This window comes from Lissotriton helveticus, chromosome 4_1 (assembly GCF_964261635.1).
Source record: "Lissotriton helveticus chromosome 4_1, aLisHel1.1, whole genome shotgun sequence".
In the NCBI taxonomy this organism is placed as follows: domain Eukaryota; kingdom Metazoa; phylum Chordata; class Amphibia; order Caudata; family Salamandridae; genus Lissotriton; species Lissotriton helveticus.
This window is the reverse complement of record NC_136063.1, coordinates 1,021,257,049-1,021,282,294: the sequence shown is the minus strand read 5'-3', so window position 1 is coordinate 1,021,282,294 and position 25,246 is coordinate 1,021,257,049. Positions and strand designations below refer to the sequence as shown.

General features: G+C 41.3%; 1 protein-coding gene across 1 annotated transcript in view; it reads right to left on the bottom strand.

Moving 5' to 3' along the window:
- The window catches only part of SEMA5A (semaphorin 5A), a 1,863,338-nt gene that overhangs the window by 25,597 nt on the left and 1,812,495 nt on the right, over window positions 1-25,246 (bottom strand). Inside the window, exons 19-20 of the mRNA XM_078687625.1 lie at window positions 23,299-23,469; window positions 683-838 (exon numbers count right to left, since the gene is read on the bottom strand). Of these exons, the coding sequence (XP_078543751.1) occupies window positions 683-838; window positions 23,299-23,469 (327 nt within the window). The remainder of the gene's footprint in view (window positions 1-682; window positions 839-23,298; window positions 23,470-25,246) is intronic.

Genomic DNA, 25,246 nt, shown 5'->3' with positions numbered 1-25,246 from the left:
TCATAATTTAGAGCAACATGCATAGAGTTTCTATCTTTCATCTAATTATTTCACACGTGCAAAATGAACATGCTGCCATGACATCTCATTTTGATCATCACTCTTTATCTAGAAAAACAAAGCAGAAGGAAAGTCAGGTTTTGATTTTCCTATTTAAAGTGAATGGCTCTTGCAGCAGGTATTATGACCTCAGAATAATAAATTATTACAGTTGAGGAGGTTTATCATTTCACTATTACAGATGACGAGAGTTGTCACAAGTTGCCAGTAAAAAAGAAATTCGAGAAGGCTTCTATAAAGGGATTGCAGGCATGTAATATAATCAGTGGAGTAGCTTGGCCTTAGGCCACCCCTGGCAGTCCCTGTGTTTGCAGCCCGCGGTGGCCTGGTCGAAAAGCGGGCGGGGGGTGGCGATTCATGCGGTTGCAATGGCCTCAGGTAAGAGCGGGGGCGTTAGGGGGGTGCTGCCGATTCTTGCGGCTGCAGGTAAGAGCTGGGGAGGGGAGGCCTGTCGCTGCCCCCAAAACTCGTGCCACATGGGGCGGTCCGCCTCCACCGCCCCCCAGCTACGCCAATGATTATAATGTAATCACTACGTCACAGTTATTACCCCCGATTTACAGTTCATGTCTAAAGGAGAGGCTTAGTATTTCTTGCAGACAAGTGTATTGTTATTGCTTACCTGGAATAAAGTTTGACTCAGAAATGCAGGTTCTGCTTTCAGTGCTGTTTCCAGAGCACTGGTTCCCAACCGGGAACAGGATATTGCAGTGTCGAAGACGGAACTGAGTTCCAGAAGAATCGCATTCCGTCCAATCAGACCAGTCGGACCAGGTGTCTGCATGATTCAAGGAAGGGAGAAATAAATAACGTTAATCCACAATTGTTTGTTTCTCCAGCTGCCACTTTAGTTGCTGCTGTTGCTCAGATTATATGTTTACGTTGCCTTCCTAAAGCATATTTTACACATTTTAACCATGGAAAACCCCACATTATAAGTTACACTGACTAGTTTGACTTTATCATCTTGCAAATAAAAAACCCCTACTCATGTAAAAGAACTAACCCTTTTATCCATACAAAACATGGTCGTTGTTTTTGACGGCCACAGGCCCCGTTCTCTTTCAGTGTAATGTAATGAGAAATCTCTCTTAAAGGGTTTGTGCCAGGGACATTTAAATGACTTTGGGGAGCCTGGGCCAAACATATGTTGGGCGCCCCTGTTTGGATCAGTTTTGAATTTATGACCCAACTTCAGCTCTTTCATGCCCTCTTTGGCCATGCAGAATTGCCCACATTCTAAATGTGTTTACATTTAATATTCAGGGACTGTGACATTTCAATATTGTAACACAGCCACAGCTAACTAATGTTACTGCAAATAATCTCTGACACACCATCCCATTTCTCATATGTGAGGTCCAGTTTGGATCTAAAATAAACTTTTCTATGGCTAATGCATGAAATGTAAACAAATTTCTCTGCAAGTCTGCAATAGACTCTCCCACATCACCCACATTAAAAATAAATTACAAGAAAACGGTATTTAATGCAATGTGTTTAACAATTATTCACGGTCATCAGGGCAAAACTCTCTGCAGAACAGAGCTGTGTCTATCACACCCCGGAAAGTCTGGGGCCCTGGGCCAGAGCCCACTTTGCCCATGCCTTAAAATGTCTCTGGTATGTGCAACGCATCTGTCAATTCCCCAGTGATAGGCTCACTAGGACAACCACCTGCCAGAGGGTCTGGAGTGTTTTTGCCACCCATCACATCAAATAGTGAAAGACACTCTTATGGAACACTGTGCCAAAAGTAATTATGGGTAATAAAATACATCAGGCGCTAATTACATACAGTATGCACTAAATGTAATAATGTCCTCGCAGCATACCTCACTTGGGGTGAACTGCGGTTTAATTACGCTTGAAATCAAAATGAATTGCTTGCTCTCGACTGTCAATCCACACACACATTTTAAGTAAGATTTACAGTGAGTTCCCTGCTGTCTTTTTTGCCACGTCTGCTCAAATATGATTTTTCTCATGTATATTAGACTTAAAGACCACTGACATATATGTTTGATTGAATTCCATTGTCTATTGGTTGCACTAACCGAATAACTCGCAATTTTAAAGTAAGGCCCTGTGCGTCGTTTTTCTCAAGCCAAAGATACACAGGATTAAACAAGCATTTGCAATGCAATCAGTCTCGCCTTAAGGACCTTATATGCATTTAAATGCAGCACATTAGCCTGGGTGCTGAACTTCTACGGTTCTTTAACATGGACGGAAAGTAAGCGCAAAACTGGGTGACACACCAGGTATGGGAACACATGGAGAGAAATATTGCCTTTCAGCAGGAAATGGTAAATTCCAAAGCTCTGTTTTTAATATAAAATCAGGGCCTTCGGTGGTCATATTACTGAAAATACAAGATTTGAAAAAATATTATTGTCTATGGGTGCTGGTGGAAGACAATTTCCATGGACTGGAATCTAGAAGATGCTAAAGTGATTCTGGTATTTTACCGACCTCTGCTGGTCATTTTCTATATAGAAAGTTAAATAGAGTCAGTTGCCAGAAAAATAAAAAAAGAAAGTCCTTCAGCAAAAAGTAATTCTGGTATTTTACTGACCTCTACTGGTCGTTTCCTAACAAGATAGTCAAATAAAGTCAGTTTAACAAGCAGAAAGCAATTCTCTGGTATCTTACTGACCTCTGCTGGTCGTTTCTATTAGGACAGTTAAATAGAGGAAGTTGAAGAGAAAACAAAATTCCTAAGCAGAAGCAGACAAGTCCTACGGCTGATCTCCAGAGCCCACAAAGTACATACACATATAAATATATACTAAAGTATATACAAGAGGTCTCAAATGCTCAACCTAAAAATAACACATGACAAAACTCAAAATGCATCCTTTTCATACGGAAGAAGAAAAGTAACAAACGATGTGTGCAGCTGAGTGAGAGAAGATCAGATTAAGCTAGGCAGCGGCCAGACCTCACATGCTTAGCTGCTATGATGCCGACCCCTTTCTGCCTCCAATCATGTTGGATAGTTTTCGCTTCTGGATCGCAGAGACGCAGTACAAGCAAAGTGTGATTGCCCAATGGACATGGTTGCCGGCATGCAACCGGGATCACAGCAGCTGTTTGGCATCCTGGTGGCCTGAGATGCAATAGCTGCTGCGGAGAGAATGTTGTTGGATGAGATTAAAAAGTACAAAAGCGCTGCAGCCTCAACAGACTGAAAAAAAAAACGGCAGCAAGGGGGTAAAACTCAATAAAAAATAATTCTGCATGGCAATGTATAGAGCGATTTACGCAGAGAGCCACAAGGTTTCATGCAAGGGGTGAGTGCTGCACATTTTTCCTGGTAGTGGGTCGCTGGGGAGACCCACCTAAAAAGTAACTCCCTGAAACTTTTTATTCCTATGCATTACTCTAAGACGTATTTTGCTTCAGCGGGGTTGGCGGTCAGGGGAGTGTATCTAGGTAAAGGGGTAGAATGGTTGGTCTGTCAAGTTACCAGTGGCCTTAAAGGTTGATGGTTCTGGCTCACAGTCAGTGTAAAAGGCAATTCCTTGAATTTGGTGAATTACTATGACCCGATTTCAGACAACGCATATGCAATTAATTAGATTAACAATATGGCCATGGTAGCAGTAGGTCCAATAACTATGCCAATAACTATGGGAGGGGATTTGAAATTTTAACTAGGATTTAGTTTGGGATACATCTAATAAATCACAACAAATAATTGAAGCCAAAAACAAAAAAACATGATAGACCCAATGAAGCACGCTTACCAATTGTTTGATTCATGGTGTAAATACCTACTGGGAATCTCACAATATACTTGCTTTTCACACCGTTTCTATACAACTTCCTGTATCGACTATTTCCTTATCTCCTGCTCTTTAAAATGTATGGGCTCAGATATCTGCACAAATTGTTTTTCAGATCATTCTTTAGTCGCTATTTAAGTTGAATTGAAGGGAAGGAAGAGGTCCAGGTGGTAGATGGGCCGTAACATTCTTACTAATCAAGAGTGGTCTAAAGGTGTGAGCCAGCAGCGGCTCCTCCGCTATGGCAGAGAAGCATTGTTCCACTGCTTTTCAGCAGTGTAAAAAAGGAAGAAAAAAAGATAATACCTTCCTGTTATTATCATTTTATTTTTCCTTGCAGAATCCAGTTTTGTGGCAGGTGGGGCTTGGCTGTCACAGGCAGCAGAGGACGGAGTGGTTTGTGCACTTAAGTGTGCATGACAGTTTTGGCTGGCCATCTTGGGTCGGCCAAACCATCTGGTGCACTTTGCATGTTCTCCACGTGGCTGTAATGCACAGCCTGGGTGGAGATCATGCACCAGCTCGTAGTCCCCGTCTGAGCGCCGAACCACGGTGCTCATACCAATCCTGATGCTGCGGTCATGGTGACAGCAGTGTCGTAATTGGCTTAGGGGAGCCTGTGTGCTTCTGGGAAGAGAAGTAAGGACAGGCAACGGAGGAAGATGACAGCCATCGAAAGGTAAGAGAAGTTTTATTTTTTAACTCGCTCCCGCCCCATCACCATTATGCATCAGTCGCCACTGGTATGAGCACATTCAATGGGAATTTCTTTCGCTTGAATAATGGTACAGCATCACCTTTTTCAGGCTGGGAAGCTTTTAAGGCAACTCTTCGGGGGCAGATATTTGCTTTTATGGCTCTACAATCCAAAAATCATGCAGAACGTGTAGCTGAGCTTCAGTCCAGAGTGGATGTTACTTCACAGAGGAAGAAAGGCTCCCAGGGGGCACAATCACTAAAAGATATTCAACTCGGTAAAGTTACACATGAACTGAAAGAATTTTTTTATGTTACAGGAGATCAATAGCTTTAGAGCTTTCCAACAGCTGGTGTATGAGGAAAGCCAGTTGATTGGTAAACTTCTCGCCTGGCCAACATGGGTTAAACAGGAAGTGGCATTAGTCACTGAGATGCTGAAGCCAGGAACTGATGAAAAGGTGTGTGATAGAGACGAGGTGTCGAACATTTTCTTGCAACATCATAAAAACGTGTATGGAAGTAAATACTCAGTTTATCATGAAAATATATTTCAATACTTTCAGTCCATTAGGCTGCCACAGTTGACAAATATCCAGGTAGAGAGAATGGCTGTGGGTATGTATATCTGAGGCATATATTCATCAGGCTCTTGCCACAAAGCCTTCTGGCAAGGCTTGTGGCAACGAGGGTCTTCTGGTAGAGTTTTTCAATGCATTTGCTGTTGAGCTTACACACTTCTGGGTGGAGCTTTTTATTGTTATAAGAGAAGGAGGGGAGGTTCTTTCAACTTTTAAGGTATCAACGATCTTTACCTTTTTAAAAAAGGGCAATAATCCAAGAGATGCCAATTTATACCAACTGATTACTCTACTAAACACAGTTTACAAGCTTTTAATGAAAATATGGGCTCATCGTATCACTCTGGTAGCCCATGTGGCCAATGATCAGACAAGGTTTGTGGCTGGTAAGGTGATGCCAGTCAATACAGGCTTTTTAGTGTATGCACTAGATTATTTTGAGGTAAACCAGACCTGTGCAGTCATAATGATGGTCAATACAGAGAAAGCATTTGACCTGGTAAACCGGGATGCTACTCTTCTTTGGTTTAACAGGGTTTGGTTTCCCTTCTCAATGCATGCTAATGCTTAGGAATTTTTATCAAAGGGCTTAAGCACAGGTGTTTCTAAACTCTAACTTAGGAGGACTGGTGGAAATAAATAGGGGGACATGGCAGGGGTGTCCTCTGTCCCCAGTTTTATTAAAATGTGTTATAGAACCCTTCGCAGTGAGGATTCCAGAAAATAAGGGTATAGAGGATCCTATAGTAGGGATATCAAAATATAAATGTGCGAACCATAATATTCTATACCTTAAGCCAGAACAGCAGAATTTACAAAAGCTGTTGGGTGGGTTCAAGCAGTTCCAAATGATTGGGGGTTATAAAATCAACCAGAGTAAAACAGAATTGCTTCTATGCAACACCTCCGGCAGTAATCTACCCCTCCACACTCTTCAGTAGCAGGCTTGTTCTCTTGATCCAATTCAATATTTGGAATATATCTAACGAATCGCTACTCCCAGCTCTGCCAATTAAATTATGTGGCTATGATGAAGAAGATTAAGGAATTATTGGACAAGTAGACACTCCTTCTTCTTACATTAGTAGAGCGGGTAACCGTTATCAAAATGTCAATTTTACACATGTTTACCATTCTCTTTTCAAATATCCCTAACCAATTAGCTAGGCCTATTTTAAGGAACTTGAGGTTCTTTTCTGGCATTCTGTCTGGAATAAGAAGGCCTTGAGGGTAAAACTTTCAGTACTTCAATTAGATATAAGTCAGGGCGGGCTGGCATTACCTCAGGTGCAGACCGATTATGAAGCATCTCTTATGGATATATTAGTAAGATCAATTAATGCTAAGATGATAAATTGATTCAGGAGATGGGATTTCAGCTCCCGGTCTTTATTAAGATGGACAAACTGCCCCTAAAAATCAAGATATAGAATTGTGAAGGAATTTGGTGTGAGACTACAAGCATTTCATTCTTCAAAAAGATTATCAGCTGGCAATGAGTATCTGCTCCTGAACTAAAGCAAATATTTCAGCCTCAGAATCCCATACAGTCATTTAAAATGTTTGAATGCAGATGGTTTTAAAGAATTGGGGAATTTTTGGGTGAGGGGTAAATATATCACTTCGCAAGATTTTCACGCAAGGTGGGGTGATCTTTGGACTTCAGCAGTTAATTCAGTTTTTAAATAAATGCTGCCCTGAATCAAATGAAAACTCTTTCCTGGTAATATCTGCGCTGCTTAGGTCAAAACATAGAAGGATAGGTAACTGATGTAGATTATTACAGAGCCAAGGTGGAAGCCACCGGATGTAAACATTTTCAAGATAAAATCAGCCTAACTAATCGATGTAATTTGTCAAAGGCAAAGAGCCAGTCAATCTCATTATTAGACCATAAGACTTTGCGAGCAGCAAATTTTAAGAGGATGTCATTTTTATCCTGCTGGATGGCATACTACTTTGTAAGGGCTTTTCACAGAATGTATCCAGCTGTGGAGGACCGTTTCTTTCAATGCCAGCTGCAGGGGATGGACGGCTGGTTGCATGTTTTTGTTACCTGCCAATGGTTTGCTCAGTTTTGGGGAAAAGTGTTTTCCAGTACATCTGTACTACTCTATATGCACTTACCTATCAATCTATTGTCCCTGAATATGCTGCCCTTGATATTCTTGCAGCTTGATATTCTGTGGATCGATATTCAGTAGTGCAGTCTCTTCCTACAGCTAGCAGCGATACGCTGGAAGGGGTAATCTCGTTAATCTTGACAGAGCTTGTTCCTGTGACCTCAATTGAGACAACCACCCACATTGTTTTTCCCAATTTATCATGATCTCAGGAGAGCAATCATTGACACAGCCAATAATTTAGACATTTGTACTGTGACACACGGGACGCTGGGGATAAGTAAAGGGACAAGTTTGTTAAAAGTGTGGTGGGTGTAAAATGGAGGTGTTGTTATGACATATAGTAGATACAACTGTTAGTTAAAGGTTGAATGTAATGCAAGTATGAAGAAAGCATGCTGCACCTAACTTAAAGTTTTATATTTATCTTTTCTTGTGTTTACTAGCTTCCACTTCATTCATGAATTATTTCTCTCTCTCTCTGTCACCTATATGTGCACCTACTCGGCTGCTCTTTTTAAGTCTTGGCTAGGCAGCGCTGTCTCGTCGAGAGATGGTGTATACAGTATAGTGGGGGAAGCTCCGCCCACTTTTCGCCCATATTTTTGATTGGCTTCAGTCACAAATCCATTTGTGATTGGTGTTTGGCTTGTTAGCGCGCCTCCTAACGTCTATGTCGTCATTTTTCTCCCTCCGAGGCTATTATCCCTTTTACTGGAACACTATTTGCTGCCCTGTGTCCCCCACCGCTCCCTCCCGCAGTTCGCAGGTTTTTCGCCCCCCCTCACTCCCCCACTCCTGTTCGTGCCTTCTTAAACGCGGAAGCTCTCATTTGTAATGCAATACATCTCTCGTAAATGCGAGTCGTATTGAATTGCAAATGCTTGTTTGAAAATAGTGTGCAGTCACAAGCATGCCTACCTCAGGAAAAGGAAGAGCAAAGACCGGAAGTCAGGCGTCTCGCACCTGAGTGTTGGCGGGGCTCCCGTGCACTGTGGAGAGCCCCGCCAATTGCTCCAACGCCGGAGAGGGGGATTGGAGCCTCGCGGGCTCAATGCTGCTGATCGCCGCCTTCCCCCATTTCCCTCCACAACACAGCCCAGTGAGTAGGGCCGGTTGGTGCGCTATAAACGTCAGCGCTTCTCTGGGCTTCAGTAGCTCAGGTGGCACAACCCGTTGCATCACAGGGCACCGCAGCACCCCCTTGTTTAAAGCAGCACCCCTCAGCCCCATAGTGTATCTCGTGGGGGGGATGTGAAGGGAGGTGTTGGAGCGCAGGCGGGGGCGCCTTTCTCTCTAGCCCTAAACACCGATTCTTCTGTGTGACAAAAGATAAAATTCAAAGTGACAATAACAGCAGGTTGAATTTAAAATAATTAAAATGGTGCGCTTGGTGACAGAGCACAGCTGAGGTTACACGTGAGCAGCAGCTAAACGCGCATGTAATGTGTTCAATTGAAAGTGTGAGACCAACTGCAAACAAGGATTGTCCCTAAAGCAGAGGTGCGTGTAAACGCTGCAAAAATAGACAGGCTAAGTACCTGGAATCCAGTACTTCTTTAATGTATTTTTTAGGGCTGTGCTCGTTTTTTTTCAGGCGGTGCGTTTGCTTGCCAATATGTAAACATTCTTCCCAGGTGCTCTAGTCATCAGAATTTTAACCTGCTGCTATTGTCACTTTGAAATTGAATCTGTCTGTTACACAAAAAGGTAGTAGTGTCCCCTAACAGGGAAAAAACGCACATCAAAAAGAACAAGTATATTGCACACACAATTAATGGCGTGATAAATAAACAGTTGCTGTATGTACAGCGGGGTGCTTAGCAAGCTAAAGGCTCTCACTACCCAGAAGTTCTATTTACAAGTTGAAAAATCGACCTGCCATTACAAATACCAAAAGATTCGAAAAACAATCCCAATAGTCTTGTGATCACACTAGGATGGTAATTGAGCTTACCAAGTTAACCCTAGATAACTACTTTAAACATTTAGATACATGGTATAGACAACATTCAGGGGTTGCAATGGGGGCTAAGTTCTCTCCTTCGTTCGCTCATATTTATATGGGCGTTTATGAACAACAACACATTTGGAGAGCTTACCCACCACATTTGACTAACCATATAATGTATTGGGGTTGTTTCATCAACGACATCCTGCTTATTTGAGAGGGTGACATTAAAACCTTAGAGGACTTCATTAGTCATCTAAATGACAATGATTACAACCTCAGTTTTACACACAACTTCAACAAAAAAACATATTGACTTTTTGGTTGTCACACTGTTTGTTGACAATGGGTTGCTGGAAACAAAACTTTTCCATAGAAGTACTGCTTGCAACGCAGTACTACATGAAACCAGTGCACACCCTGTCTTGCAGATTCGGGCAATTCCATTTGGGAAGATGACACGCTTGAGGAGAAATTGCAGAACTGAACATAATTTTCAGCAAGAGATGATTGGTCTAAAAAAACGATTTACAATCAGAGGATATGATGGTGGCACACTTGAGAAAGCACATACTAGAATCAATAGAATAAAACGCACTGAGCTCTTAAAATCTAATCAAAACAAAAAGAACAAACTAGGGAGGAAACAAGTGGCCATGATCACGCAATTCCATTCCCATAGCAATAAGGTATATTGAACCTTTCTCAAGCATGACTTGGGCCCATACCTTAGGAACAAACACCAAATGACATATATGAGGGGAAGGACACTCAGCAACATTTTGAATTCTACCCATGCAGGACGTACCAGAAATGAACCATCACACACCTGGTTACCTGCTGAGCCAAAGTTTTTTTTTAAAATGTTCTATGTGTAACGTGTGCCAGTTTGCACAGCTTCAGCTTTAACACTGTCCAAATACACAACATAAAGCACTTTATCAACTGCAATACAAATATGTTGTCTATTGTATTGTGTGTCAGTGCAATCTTATTTATGTGGGTAGTACGATAAGACTACTTAAAGATCGTATTCAAGAACATGTCAGAGCTATCCGCAACAACAATGCGAATTACCCAATAGCAGTACACTACAACACCGAACATAAATTATCTGAATTGCTGCGTCTTAAATTTCATGGCATTGCCACAGTGGAGGATGACCCTCGGGGGGTGACAAGACCTTGGCTCTCAGAAAATTGGAATCCAAATAGCTCATCAAATTAAGATCAGTCGATCAGGGACTCAATACGGACAGGGAAATGTATGTCTTTTTAAGAGACTAAAATTAATACATGATCTTATTGCATGATTAATATCTCTCTCTGTTATTTATTACATATACATATCATGTTTGGGTTCATTAGCCCCTGTTTAACATCTGTGTCATCTTTTGTTTATGGGAAATACTAATACTGATCTTGTTTCCTTATTAGCATTGTTTTGAAACATTTTTAATGTTAAGGGGATGCAGCTGTCACTAGTTTTCTGTATAATCATATGAATATTTGAAATGTACTCTTTAGCGTTATGAAATTATTGATGTTGATTAATGGCTGGATGTCTTGGCACTTGTGTACCTATCCCTCAATTATTCCTTTTTTTTCATGACGAAGCACCATTTGGCATCCTGCTTATTCTCCTAATATTTCTTTGACTGTTGCCCTTTGCAGGTTAAGGGGATCCAAATGCATCCTGTTCTATGTATTGTCGGAGTGTTTTACTATGCGTCTTTTAATATGTCAGGATATTGAGGTTGTCGACTAGTGTCTGGATGACAACGTGGCACTTGTGCATCTAGTTTAGTAACAAGCTCTTCATTTTTGACCAACCACCTATTGGCTTTCTCGCTTATACTGCTTACATCGCTTTGACTTATTTCGGCTTACCGTGATGATATCTCGGTATATTTCCCATTTGGCCATATGGGTTAGGTCTATATACATAGATTTTCACCTATTGCTGTTTCTAAAGTGACAATGACTACTGGTCACAATGGGCCTCTTTCAGCCTTCTATTGGATAGCGGCAGAGCGTCTCTGTTTAGCATACCGCTATTGGGGAATATATATGTTGCTGTCCTGGACTTTTGCTGTGACTCGAAGTTCATCTATTTGGCATTGGGGCTCACTGGACTGTATTATGTTTGTGATAGCGAGTTTACATGCGACTCTGTTTTGCATAAATTAGAAGCAGTTTGTGTTCCACATTGGGCAACACTGCAGATCCATGTAGTATTGTCCCTTTCTAAGATGGCGTCAATCTGTGCACTGAGAGCCATTATATATGTTTGTGACTCGAGAAGTTGATTTGTTTAGCATTGCGACCCACTACATTGCATTATGTTTGGGATTGGGGATTTGAAAGTGACTCCGCTTTTTATTAATAAGTAGGAGTTTGTGGTTTACATTGGGTAATACTGCAGATTTCCGTAGTATTGTCCCTTTTCAAAATGGCGACCAGGCTTGTACTGTAAGTCTACATATCCTTATTACTTCACGGGTCACGAGGTCTTCTATACCACGTGACTCCGGAATCCCTAGCGTCTATTTTAAGATGGCGGGCGCTCCCATTTTTTACCGATGAGCGTTATCGCGCTTGGTGATTGCTGACGGCATCTTGCCAGTATAAGAGGTGAGTATTTGGGGCTTTTATAGACCGGACAGTTGATTAACATTACCTTTGTGTATGGGGCATTTCGAGTACTTATGGTATTATTTATATTCTCATAGGACTCGACGTATTACGGTCGGTCTGTTCTTGCGTCAACTCCGACTTGGTTCTACCTGACACTCACTCGTTCTAGGAGGATCTCCACGGGCTCCCTATTTCCTTAACCCAGTGTGGCATTTACATTAAGAGGATATTACACCGCATTGAGGTGTCTTTTATAGTACAACTTTTTCAACGGATTTGATGAGTGATATTATCAATGGTGACCATTGCACTACACATGTCTATTCTTTGTTCAAGCAGTGCATACCGTCATTTTGGACTCTATGACTTTGGTGCTGGGATTTAAGCTAATTATTTTTAACTGAGCGGATGTATGCACCGTCAGTAGACATGTGTATGGGCTTGTTATCATGCCCTGTACCTTTGTGGTTTCCATTTTCTTACTTTTCTTTGATCGAATCCTCCTGGATATAGACTGGTTTGTGTAGTCGACCATATTACATATTTTTGTTTTGTATATATTTTTTTAATACAGGTTTCGGGCTAGGACAACCCTAGAGTGCATCTCTAAGATTGGATCATATGGTCAGCTTACCACATGTATCCTTCCGTGGTGGTGAGTGTTCTATTCACCTACATACATGTTGTCTGGGTTTAGCCTTGGTCTTTCTTCTATACATCCATGACCCTCTTTTTATCATTTGCAAGTGGGTATTGCGATTGATCTGTCAGATGTGGCCCTACATTAGAGCGTATTAGTTTTTTGTGTTCTGGTTACCATATCAGGCTCATGACTATTTTATACTTATGGTCTAGGGACCCTTTAGATTACTAAGCCATGATTACATATCAATATTTGTGGGAAGGGGCAACTACAATAGTCCTTTTCCTTTTTTATCCTTGAAATTATTAAATATTTTTTTTTTATGTTTCTTCTAATCAGATTGCCCTGATACCTAGTTTATTACGCCGTGGAGAGTTTTTACCTAATAGTGACCAACTGTTCTTCACTCTTGTTTGATTCTGGAACTACCAAAGAATCAACTTATAGGTGGGTTTGTCTGCAAACATAGATCTTCTATGTGGCTTTGGATTGGTACAGTTCTATTCTACATCTGCACATTGTTTTCGAGATGGTACTTGGTTTTGGTGTATTGACACTTCTCCTGGTCTCTTCACATCTATGCATGGTCTAGTGGGTCTTCTTTAATATCTTTAATATGTTTATTTGTTATATTTCTAAAATGTTGTCCTTTCTTATCTATTGGGATTCAATTTATGGGATCTGATAACTGACCCCTTGTCTTACCTCTTTGCTTTTTGCTCTGTATATTGCTCTTTTCCAACCTATAATTGTTTGGGTAATTTTCTTTTAGAACACGGATCTGTGCTTGAGCACTTTTTCTGGTGATCTTTATAAGCTGTGAGATCTCAAACTTTTATCTTTTTAGAATATATTACATATGTATTTGTCAACAAGAGACATTGTTTCACTACATGGAATGTATTGACTGTTTGTATATTTTATGTTCACAGCCTTGAGAAAGTCTGAGTACTGATCTAGTACAGACGAAACACGTGTTAGCTGTTCTTTACATTTGGATACGAGTTTGCAAAATAATAAAAAGAACGTTTTATATTGAAGCTTCGTGACCTGTTCATCTTGTCCTTTGGAACTCTGGATTACTTCATGTCACTACAAAACTATTGGGATTGTTTTTCGAATTTGGAGTAATACTGGTCCACAATATTGTGTTATGTCTAGGACCTATTATATATTGATTTTGGGTGTGCGTATTAGCTTATTCTTTTGGTATTTGAATATGTCTGTGTTTTAAACTTACTTAAAGACCAAACAAACAGTTCTTATTTTAATATAGTGGTTAGATTTAGATATATATAGATATAATTCATATGCTAATACATTTGTTTTACCTCACAAATCACGAGCTCTAACACCTTCCAGAATAATATGTTAAGTGTATTTCAACAGGACGCACAAGCCTCCTGGTGAAAAGGACATCTTCGGGTTTTAGAGCAGACTGTGCCAGTCAACAACTGTTCTCTGTTATTTTTCATTCAGTTTCATAACACATTGGTGTTGATCAAACGATGCAGTAATTGCGACACACCACCACTTCTTATGAATGTGTTGTATCCTCGTGTTTGTGCCTCGCGCTCGCCGCATGCACTGGAACTTGGAATCCAAGGTGTTGGCATTCCAGGCATTGCAGTGCAGCGGTTGGCGTGGGCTCATGTACATGATATCTTCTCTGGTAATAAACTACCATAAATACAACCTTCTATGTATACCACGTATCCTACTTTCCCGGATTCATCACTGGCGACGATGGAGAAGTGAACCTACGCGATAAGTGAGCCCACAGCCCCGGGACCTCCGGACCAAGATTACCGTTGCGAGAGTTGCAGATTGAATGTCCTCTACGAACAATGTCATCTAACGCATACCATCAGATAGTTCTCCACGAGGACAGTAAGCATCTTACATCTTTCATAACCACTGAGGGTGCTTACAGGTATAAGAGAATGCCTTTTGGCTTAGTGTCCGAGTCCTCAGTGTTTCAAAGAGTCATGCACAATATGTTCAAAAATGTCTCTAATGTATTATATTTCCAAGACGACATACTAGTTTTCGGTAAAGATGAATGTGAGCATTCTGAAATTTTATTTAAAGTTTTATCCATACTTCAAGACAACGGTTTAACCCTTACCAAAGAAAAGTGCAAATTCGGAAAAAATTCTGTAGATTATCTAGGCCATTCAATCAGCAAAGAGGGTATCTCTCCCAAAATAAGTTTAGTTAAAGCTATTGAAAATGCTCCCGAACCTGTCAACAAAGATCAGCTCAGATCCTTCCTCGGTTTAGCCGAATACTACGCAAAGTTCATTCCTTCCTTTTCTGATAAAACTTCTCACTTATGGAAATTGATGAAAAATCAACAACAATTTATTTGGGATGACAATTGTAAGAATCAATTTATATTTGTAAAGAAATGCATTATTTCTGCTCCTGCCTTATCCCCATTTGACACCAATTGTAAATCATTTATTGTCACTGATGCAAGCAATGTTGGTATTGGGGCAGTGCTGATGCAAAAACAAAATTTTAATTTCGTTACCATTGCTTTTGCATCAAGACCATTACGAGGTGCAGAAACTAAATATTCCACTTTGGAGAAAGAGGCTTTAGCTTGCTGGTGGGGTATTGAATACTTTCGCAGATATGTGTATGGTACTAACTTTGTTGTTCGTTCTGATCATCGTCCTCTGGGGGATCTTTTCACAACTAAAGGTTGTGGTAAAGCCACTTCTAGGATTGCCAGATGGCAATATAAATTACAAGACTTTCATTTTACAGTAGAATACATTCCAGGAGCAAAAAACGTCCTAGCTGATTTTCTTACTAGGCTACCTGTAGAAGACGACAATCAAGTTGCTCCTGATGATGATCCTGATAAAGTTGTGTCGATTTGTGAGGTGTCCAATGGTTGCATTTGTGAAGATGATTGGGCATTAGCTTGTAGTGAGGATCGTGATTACCTGGATGTTTTGTCTTTCGTTGAAAATGGTTGGCCTCCCAAGAACAATCTATCTTCTACTATCTTACCGTACTTCCATGTAGCTCAAGAATTATCCATCCAAGGTGAAATTTTGTTGAGGGGTTTGCTTTTGGTTGTACCTCACGGTTTGAGGAACACCATTTTAGACATGGCACATGAGGGTCACCCGGGCATGTCCAGTATGAAGAGGAGAATAAGGAGTGAAGTTTGGTGGCCTGGGGTCGACAGGTTGATTGAAGAAAAAGTAAGATCTTGTGTTGAATGTTGTGTGAGTGATAAAGCACAAAAACCCATAAAATATCAACATGATTCTGTCTCGAGACCTTCAAAGCCCTGGGAATGCATTTCAGTAGATATTGTTGGTCCAATGTCTTTAGGTCATAGTCCAGTTTATGCTATAGTGTTAATAGACCAGTTCTCCAGTTGGCCTGAGGTGAAATTTGTACCTCATGTATCTTCTAGGGTAGTTATAGATTTTTTTAAATCAGTTTTTGAAAAAGAAGGTTTCCCTACTTCCATCCTATCTGATAATGGCACACAGTTCACCTCTGCAGAGATGAAATCCTTTTGCAACAACCATGGAATATTACACAAACGCTCTTCAGTATATTATCCTCAAGGTAACGGCATGGTAGAAAGGTGGATCAGGGTGCTCAAGGAGGGTTTACAACTTGCAGTGTGCAACGGAGAGAATTGCTACGATGCTATTGGAAAACTCTTATGGAGTTATAGGAACACCCCAAAGTCTGATGGAGATTTGTCTCCTTTTGAAAAAATGAGGGGGAGAAGGGGTGTATGTAATATGAGCCAGCCCTGGATGAGGGATCTGTTTGTCGATAATTACAAGAAACGTAGTACGCCTGTGCTTTGTGCTTCTGACAACAATCCATGCAAGGTTGGAGATTGGGTACATGTGAGAAAGTCCGGCTTTATTAAATCTGGTGTGTCACGTTTCTCAGATCCTTTGCTGGTTGTTAGAGTGGGTAGGCAAGTTGTACAATTGTCGGACGGAAATGTTTGGAGCCTCTCCAAGGTTGTTAAGGTTCCTTCTATATGTATGAGAATGTCACCTACAAGTGATCCTACCCCTTCTAACCTAACAGGAACTTCTCTTTCTCCCAATTCCTATCATTTTCCCACAACTTCTCATAAGCTTCAGTCTGTTCCCATTTCCGCTCGCAATGTGGGTAGTCCCCGGATTAGGAAACCCCCCACCTGGCACAAGGACTACAATGTTGGAAATTAGGTTCATCACATCGAACTGTTAAGTTACTTTATTCATTGTATAATTTTGCTTACATCTTTCTTGTTGTAATAGTTTCTTTTTCTTTTCAAGAATGGAGGATGTGTTGTATCCTCGTGTTTGTGCCTCGCGCTCGCCGCATGCACTGGAACTTGGAATCCAAGGGGTTGGCATTCCAGGCATTGCAGTGCAGCGGTTGGCGTGGGCTCATGTACATGATATCTTCTCTGGTAATAAACTACCATAAATACAACCTTCTATGTGTACCACGTATCCTACTTTCCCGGATTCATCAGAATGGTATGCAATTGTTTTCCAGAAACGATAAAAAATATAAAAAGGGAATCAAGAACACCTGAATAGCACAGGCATGGACATTGGTGCAACAGGTGCAGCGGCATCCGGGCCACAAAGCCCTAAGAGGCGCATTGATCCCTTAATAGATTTGTCACTTGTTCCTAAATAAACATAAGTTTCAACTCTATCAAGATTCATGCACCTGGTCGGCAGGTATAGTAAACTGTAGACGACTTCTACATTAAGTTCTGGCCCCATCTCTTGTAAACCCCTCATATGAGTTATGCCTTGGCTGGCAGTGCCCTCTCTAAAAGCATCAGCCTCTCCATCACATCACACCTGGAATCCAGGCCCTATGTAGAACTGAGCCATAACCACTTAAAACCTCTTAACACCTTCGCTGCGGCGGCTATTCCGCCGCAGCGCTAAGGGGGTAGGGGGGCCGCGCGTCGCGCCCATGCTGGTGACGGAATCAGTCTGTCACCAGCCTCGGTTGAGCTGTGCTCATGACGGAGCGGTTCCGTCATGGCCGTGCCCGCTCAATAGAACGCGCGGCGCAGGGACACAATCAGCACCGCGCAGGCGTGAAATCAGCGCCGCGCAGGCACGTCGGGCGGGCCATGACGGAACCGCTCCGTCATCAGCACAGCGCCACCGCGGCTGATGATGGAGCGGTTCCGTCATCAGCATGGAAAAGGTTAAGGGGCGAACAGATTGGCCGGTGCTTTTTTAACCTCATGTGGGCTAGTGTATGTTCACAAATAAACATACATGCCTATGTAATCATATACATATTTATAGATACTTATGCATGCATGAATAATAATAAAAGTAGAATTTTTCTTGCGACCAGTACAGTGGAAGGGAAACAGTTTTTCAGTTTATTTTACTTTCAAACTGACCTATGACACTTGGGTCTAACAACCATCCCAATTTCTCACAAATCCATGGTCCACCGAGATGTTTTTTCGGGCCCACCATTAAGAAGTGGTTTTGATTGGTTTGGGCCTGCCATATGATTAACACCTCACTTATCCAATATCTAAACCCTTATTTAACCCAGCCTATCAGGGCGAGGTTACTGTGACCTACAGTAATAAAAGCCCATGGTATCCTAGGCCTCTTATTAACCTTTTTAAAAGCCCTCTTCAGTCCTCGGGATACAGACTGGTTCTACCCAGACATGTCCAGATTATTCTGACGTAAGGGGTAGAAAAGGCACAGCTGTGCTTTTATTTGTTTATGAAATAGGCTCCTGCGTACAATGAAAAGCACGCCATGGTCCATGTTAATGAACAGTAGATGTTTCAGCCCACAGGCTAATGTGCTGCATAGCTAAATACATAGAAGGTCCCAAAGGCGAAACCGATTGCATTGCAAATGCTTGTTTATTATTGTTCCATGCTTGCTCTAAACCTGTTCAGTTAATCGCAATCTGCGATCTGGCTTTTAACCTGAGCGAGTTTCATCCTCTCGCCTTGCTTTGATTCCATTTGTCCTGACTTCCTGAATGTTCCCAGAAAAGGGGGAAATAGTTTTGCAAGTCTTGAGGAATTGCGATTTGCAGAGCAATCATTGTCCAACCAAACATGAAAAAATGACGCAGCATTTTCAAAGAATCCTGCGATAGCATGCCATCTTTTTACAAGTTGTTAAAATATTGCTTACATCAACAAGATAAAATTATGAAATCCTCTGACAATATGGTATCCCTTCTATTAGCGCCGCTGTGCATTTTCACGCTGCATTACTCCTGCGTTCCAAACGTATTCGTCAGCATTCTGAAAAAGTCTTTGGAAGAATGAAAAATCCTTTATAATATGTGCGCAGCAGAAATGCGGAATGCATCATTCAGGAGGGATTGCTTTGGCCAATTTCAAATATTTTAATGCCTCGTTGCTGCTCTTGAATCTTCTAATGGGAGCACTGCCAGGAATTTGAGGCAACCTACAACAAAGGAGCGTTGTAGGAACGACATAAACCTCACTTTCTGCGTCACCCTGAAATGTAAAAAAGGGTACAATTTGGCCATTACGTGAAAACAAAATTGTCGAGTTGAATTGTCGCCGCCGCACAATGAGCACCTCTGGATGGAGGTCATGAATATGAACCTCCACAAGGCAGACTCAGGGGAAATTGAGCATTATAAAATGGGTAGTATTTTGTATCTCTTATTAAAGTGCTTAGAATAGCAGAAGCGTGGTATTTAGCGCTATGTAAAAACAAGTAATTATCACTATTAAGTGGGCGCATCTTTGAGTCAAAGCCTCAGATCTGTATAAAAAAAATACTGCGAGCAAGTAGGTCCTCTAAATAGTGGAGGGGAAAGGATGCGTGGACACTAATGTTCCACACCCGGGAATTTTGTTTTCAAAATGGAACTGAACAGTGCATTTTAAAGCCTATTTCTGCGACTATGGTAGCTAAAATGCGATAGCCTTTAGTGACAAGGCAGCATCTCTAACAAGATGGCCAAGGTGCTTCCCCTGCCAAGTCTACCTGTGCCACCTCAATAGTAATTCTAGTCTGTCGTGTAGGCTCATAATCCTATTAAATGTTGGCAAATTTGATTTAAAAGGCATTATTCGCCTCTCTTATACCATCAGTGGCGAAGGGTGATTTAATTTTCTATATACTCTTTGGGAGAGAACTCTGAACCGAGATGTTCCTGGCACAATAAGCTTTAACATGAACTAATCTGCAATCATTGCAAAAAAAAAAATAATCCTTGAATTAGGACTTCAAACACCCATTTAAAAGTGGTTTCAGTTTTAGCAATTTTTGAGCAACAGTGCCGGTCCAATTTACACTCCAAAAGCCATGATTAACAGACTAATTTACATGTGGTTACTGCTTCCCTCACAAGAAGTCTAACAAATAAGTGAGAAATACTGCATTCGAGCCTAGTCACCTTAATCACAAACTCATACCTAAAATCTCTTTTGCATGGTTAGAATGTATGGTTCGTCAGGCAGCGCCAGGGAAACAGATATTTCCAGGTTGTCCCCTGAAGCAGATATTGTCAAACCACTTTCCAGGTAGCAACAGGAAAGCAAAAATTGCCCTTCCGTTCTCTTGTGTGTATTGCTCACCCAGAGATCTGAGAGTCACCGGTTGGAATACCTGATAACATCACTATTATTGAGTGAAGAAATAGTAACACATATTATTCAAGCATTGAGATAATTCAGCTTGTGGTGTGCACCAAATAAATAAGATTTATTGGTTGCTTTCTTCAGGGGTGAAGCTATCAAAAGTGCAGCTGGTGCAGTAGAACCGGGGCCGGGCGGGGTGACGGGCCGGGAGGGGGGGAAGCAGCTATAAAGGGGGCACTCATAGATGTCTGGAGGCAGCGGTAAAGAACATGCCTGAGTTTGAAGACATCATGATGTCAATGATGAGCGCTGGTGAAGATGTGGACATGTATTGGTGGAACAGAACTTGCATAGAACTAGATTCAGCATGGACGTTAAGGGAAGGACGATTGAGCAAATACCTGTATCATGTGTTTTCAGATGTGGGAGGTTAAATTGAGATTACTGTGGCATCAGTAATAATATATTTTTCTCTTTAAGCCTATTTCTTTTTGCGTATATAATAAGGGTATATTTATGAAATTACCATGCAGCGCAATGCAGCCAGTCACCTTGCTGCGCTGCGTATTAAGGAAAGGGAAGGAATGCGCCGTATTTAACATAATAAGATGCATTCCCAGTAGCGGTCGGCTGTAGGTGTTTCTGCAGGGCGGTAACGTGGGCAGGGTGGGGGTAGTAATGTATGGATTATGGAGTTTTACAGGTAAGTAAACATTTAAATAAATAAAACAAATTTCGTTGCGCGCACTGCATCACATTTGGTGATGCAGTGCGCGCAACGAAATTCGTTTTATTTATTTAAATGTTTACTTACCTGCAAAACTCTGTAATCCATACATTACTACTCCCCACCCTGCCCCCCTCCCCCTGCCCACGTCACCGCCCTGCAGAAACACCTGCTGCCGACCGCTACTGTGCATTCCTGTCATTTCTCAGTGCTGACGCACAATGTGATGCCTTGCGCTAATGCAGGCACCCTTGTACCATGGTGCAAGGGTGCATGCGTTGTAAGCAGGATTGTTTTTGTTCAGGAAAGGACACGTTCCTGCACAAAAACAATCCTGAGAGGCATTTTCCCTTTTCTATGTATGCTGCAGAATGAAGCACACATAGGAAGAGGAAGTAACAAGGAGTAACAAAGATATTTCTCTGGGGAGGCATCCAAATTTGACGCATTCCTAGGTTTACCACTGATGGTAGATGCGTGGAACACTCACGCTCCACCCATGGATTGCCTCCCTGGGGCAGAGTAAAGCAAGAAAAAAATTGCACTGCGTTGGGTTACTCTGGATTAATCAAGCCAATCAGAGCCCCTTAAAGTGGCCTTGCATGGCTTGATAAATCCTACTCAGGCTTTGCATTTGCCCTTGCACCCCTTTGCGTGGTGCACGTACGAGGCAAAGCCAACATAATTATGCCCTGAAATGTTCATTTCACGGTAGTAGGCCTAGGGCTATTCAACATACAATATAAACTGCTGTTGTTACTGCTCAGTTAATTGGAAAGGGAACCTACTCCTGCATCATTCTGTACACACCCCCAAGGGCTGGACAGTGACCCTGCTCAGACGATAGCCGACGACTTTCTTTCAGATGACTAGGATGCGAAATGACTGAGGCCCCTTAACCCCTTCGCTGCGGCCGCGATTTTTCCCCTGTGCGGTAAACAAACGAACAGGGCGGGGCCGTGACGAACCCCAGCCGTCATCAGCACACGCCCTCCTCGGGGCGTGACGGCTGGGGTTCGTCACCAGCATGGGAGGGGTTAAAGCAGTGGCAGTAAAGCACAAACGCCTACATGTCCAGACATCTCTTTTAAGAAGTATAACATGAATTTTGTATATGTTAGGTTACATTAACCCCTTCCATGCGTCGGACCGCCGGCGGCCATCCGAAGTCACAGTGGGCGTGTGCGGAGGACGGCCGGGGGGCGTCCAAACCACGCCCAGGCCGTAAATCACCCGCACCGCGGCGGAATTTTCGCCGCGGTCAAGGGGTTAAGATAGGCTTGAAAAACACTGACACAGCTAAAGAAGCTTCAGCATGCCAACTGACCAGTGGACTACAGAGCTCATATCTAATGAGGTTGAGCTGATAGAAATGGCCTTCACTTCTCTGCTAAATTTTCTCCTGACCTCGATTCCCGGATCACTTCTTCAATAAATTAGCAGCTAACATTTTGAAGTTCTGTTTCACTATTGTTTACAGTCTTCAGGTAGATAACGCCAATGTTTTATGCATTAAACTATTGAGTCGAGTTCCTCAAATTGAATCTTAGGGATGACTGGAAAGTCGTGCCTTAAAAATAGGAAAATGTGTCCTCTTGTGTGCAAATTCTGAGGCAATCTTTCACTTTTTTAATTTCCACCGGGAGCACGTGTCACAAAGTGTTGTGGAAAGATGGAAACTTTTTTCTTCTGCAAAATTGTCCTAAAAAATGTCACAAGCTGTGACATTTTTCCAAAGGTTGCATGGCTTAAAATGTGAGCAAAATATTTTTAATTTGCAAAAGTAGTCTTTGCTAATAAACATCTCAGCAAAAAATGCTTTTAAAGCCAGCCTTCACTTATAGAAATATTTTGCAAAGATTTGTCTTGTAAAATATTGTAAAATATCTTACAAGACAAATCTTTGAAAAGTGTGTTTTTCAAAGTTAAACATACCTCAATCTTCCTGCATTTTTTTTAACTCTGTAAAACTTTGCAAGTGCAATTTAAATGTTGCTCTCCCTTGAGTCAATGTTTGTGAGGAATTTAGTCAGCAACATTAATATAATATATGTTGGCCAAAATATGAGCCTAATTCAACAACATTTGGAAAAGTGTTGAAAAGTATGTACGTGTTTAGGCCAATAAGAAAACCTGCTATGCAACAGAAGGCTATCAACAGGATTTATTGTTATATGGATTTCAAACAGAGATGTACATTAGCACCATATTTACTTAACAGTGACGTTTGTGAGCATTTGACCCAACATGGATAGGCCCACCCCAAAATCTGTATATTGTTTTTCAGCAATTATGTTTTCAGCTAGACCTCAAGGAAGTTGGCTTGAAAACAGCACTTAACACCCTGGCTCATTGTGCCAAGATGAAACACATAGAATTCAATTTGGAAAAAAGCCAAGTGTTAATGGTTGGCAAGTTTAGCAAACTCTGTCATACTTCTTCCTAATCAAGTATTACTTTAGAAAGAGGAAGTGGTACCTGGACACAGCTGAGTGTTGCAAAGAGCTTCTTCGGTATGGAGCCCAAGGCAAATATCTCCTCCATTTGCAGGAGTTGGATTAGAGCAGGAGCGGGTCCGCATGTAATGCCCACCGCCACAGGTTGCCGAGCACTTGGACCAAGACGACCAGCAGGACCATCCACCGTCAACTGCAACAGATCAAAGTAATTTGAGTATGAGAGTTTGCATCACAAGACACTGATGTGCTGTAAAATGAGTTCATTTATTACTATAGATATTTACATTACTTTTAGACAAAGGCACACAGTGCACCACATTAATGCATTGAGTATATTTAACTGCAGTGAAATTATTAAGTGCATGCGTTAAAGAGAAAAAACTGGGTGGAGTGAAACCATCCTTCTCTCGGACCTTTATTAGTGAGAATATCCAGTCCTAGCACTGTTACATGATAAGTATTTGACAGGCGAATTTGTTAAAAGCATAACACCATCAATGCGTTGATTTGCTGGGATTGGTTTTCTCGCTGTACTTTGTTATCAATGTCGGTGATTTGTTTCAGCACAAAAACTGCAAACATAGTAACAAAGTCACCCCTAAAAGACTCAAACCAGGAAATAACAATTAGTAGAGATTACATCCTGTTGTCTTCAACAATGTCAAATATTCATAACGTATCATTTGCATTCATATAGGAAATGAAACTCAATTGGCCAGATTTAGGAACTGTAAATTTCCAATCTGTGTGTGCACACATTGGAAAACCATATTGTGTTAAAAATGAATTCACAAAACAAAAATGTGCTTGTTAAATAATGTTGCATGTGAGCAACTGACATAGTTGACATGTAGACCTGCTATACACAATATTTATATCATGGCGTGTTTCCTAGGGTGTAGGAGGCACAGAAATAGGGACACACCTTATTCATAAAGGGTTGAACATAACCCTGCATTCTCCTTGCCATTCACTTCCTCAGTGCCAGTCAAATTTGCCTTTTTACCCCATCACTTTATTCCCTACATGTGTATGACCTCCTAAGGTGGGTGGGGGGAGGGCAGGAGTGTTGTTTGCTGGATGCAGACAACATAGCTGTATTAGATCCTACCCAATAGGGCCTACACAAAAGGCTACATTTACTTAAATCATATGCAAGTGCTCTTTTTTTTTTTTTTTTTTACAAATAAACATATCTAAAAGTAACATTTTTATATCTAAAGGCAATTGTCAACTAAAACAAGTAAATATACATGGCACCTGGAAACTGAAATATTAGAGGAGTTAAAGTTATACTTCTATCTAGGAAAATACTTCAGTTCCAATTTATCCAAGAGATACAATCAATAACTTTTATTACAGTCAGCCGTGGTCCCTGCAGGTAACAGCAGTGGGGCCACATGGTGGGGATTTCGAGGGACGATGTAGAGGGAAAATTAAATAAATAATGAATTTTCCCCCTGCCTCGTCCCTCGAAATCGCACCGCTGTTACCTGCACGGACCGCGGCTGATTTTAGTTGAACTAGACCATTAAAAGTATACATTAAAAATATTTTTATTTCATACTTTGATATTCCTTAAAATCTATAAAATATGTACATGGTTGTTATAAAACATGTCAACACTATTACAGTACTTCATTTACAATAGCATTTAGCAACTGAGTCATTCATCATAACAGTTTCCGGCCCACCTCACCCCTTGTAAATCCTTCTGATATCAGGTATTTGCATAGGTTATGAACTATATATGGCACAGTATCACTCTTCATTACCGTTAGAGCTTTCTGATAACTCCTAAACCTTAATCTTTTGCATAATGGGCAGATCCATTTCTTCCTTATTTTACCATAGGCTGTGGAAAAAACAGAACATTGTGAACTATCTTCCATATAGCCTAGAGTGCATAAAGTGCATGAAGTGCAAACAGCTTCATTATGTGACAGTATAGGCCTTAATTTGGAGTA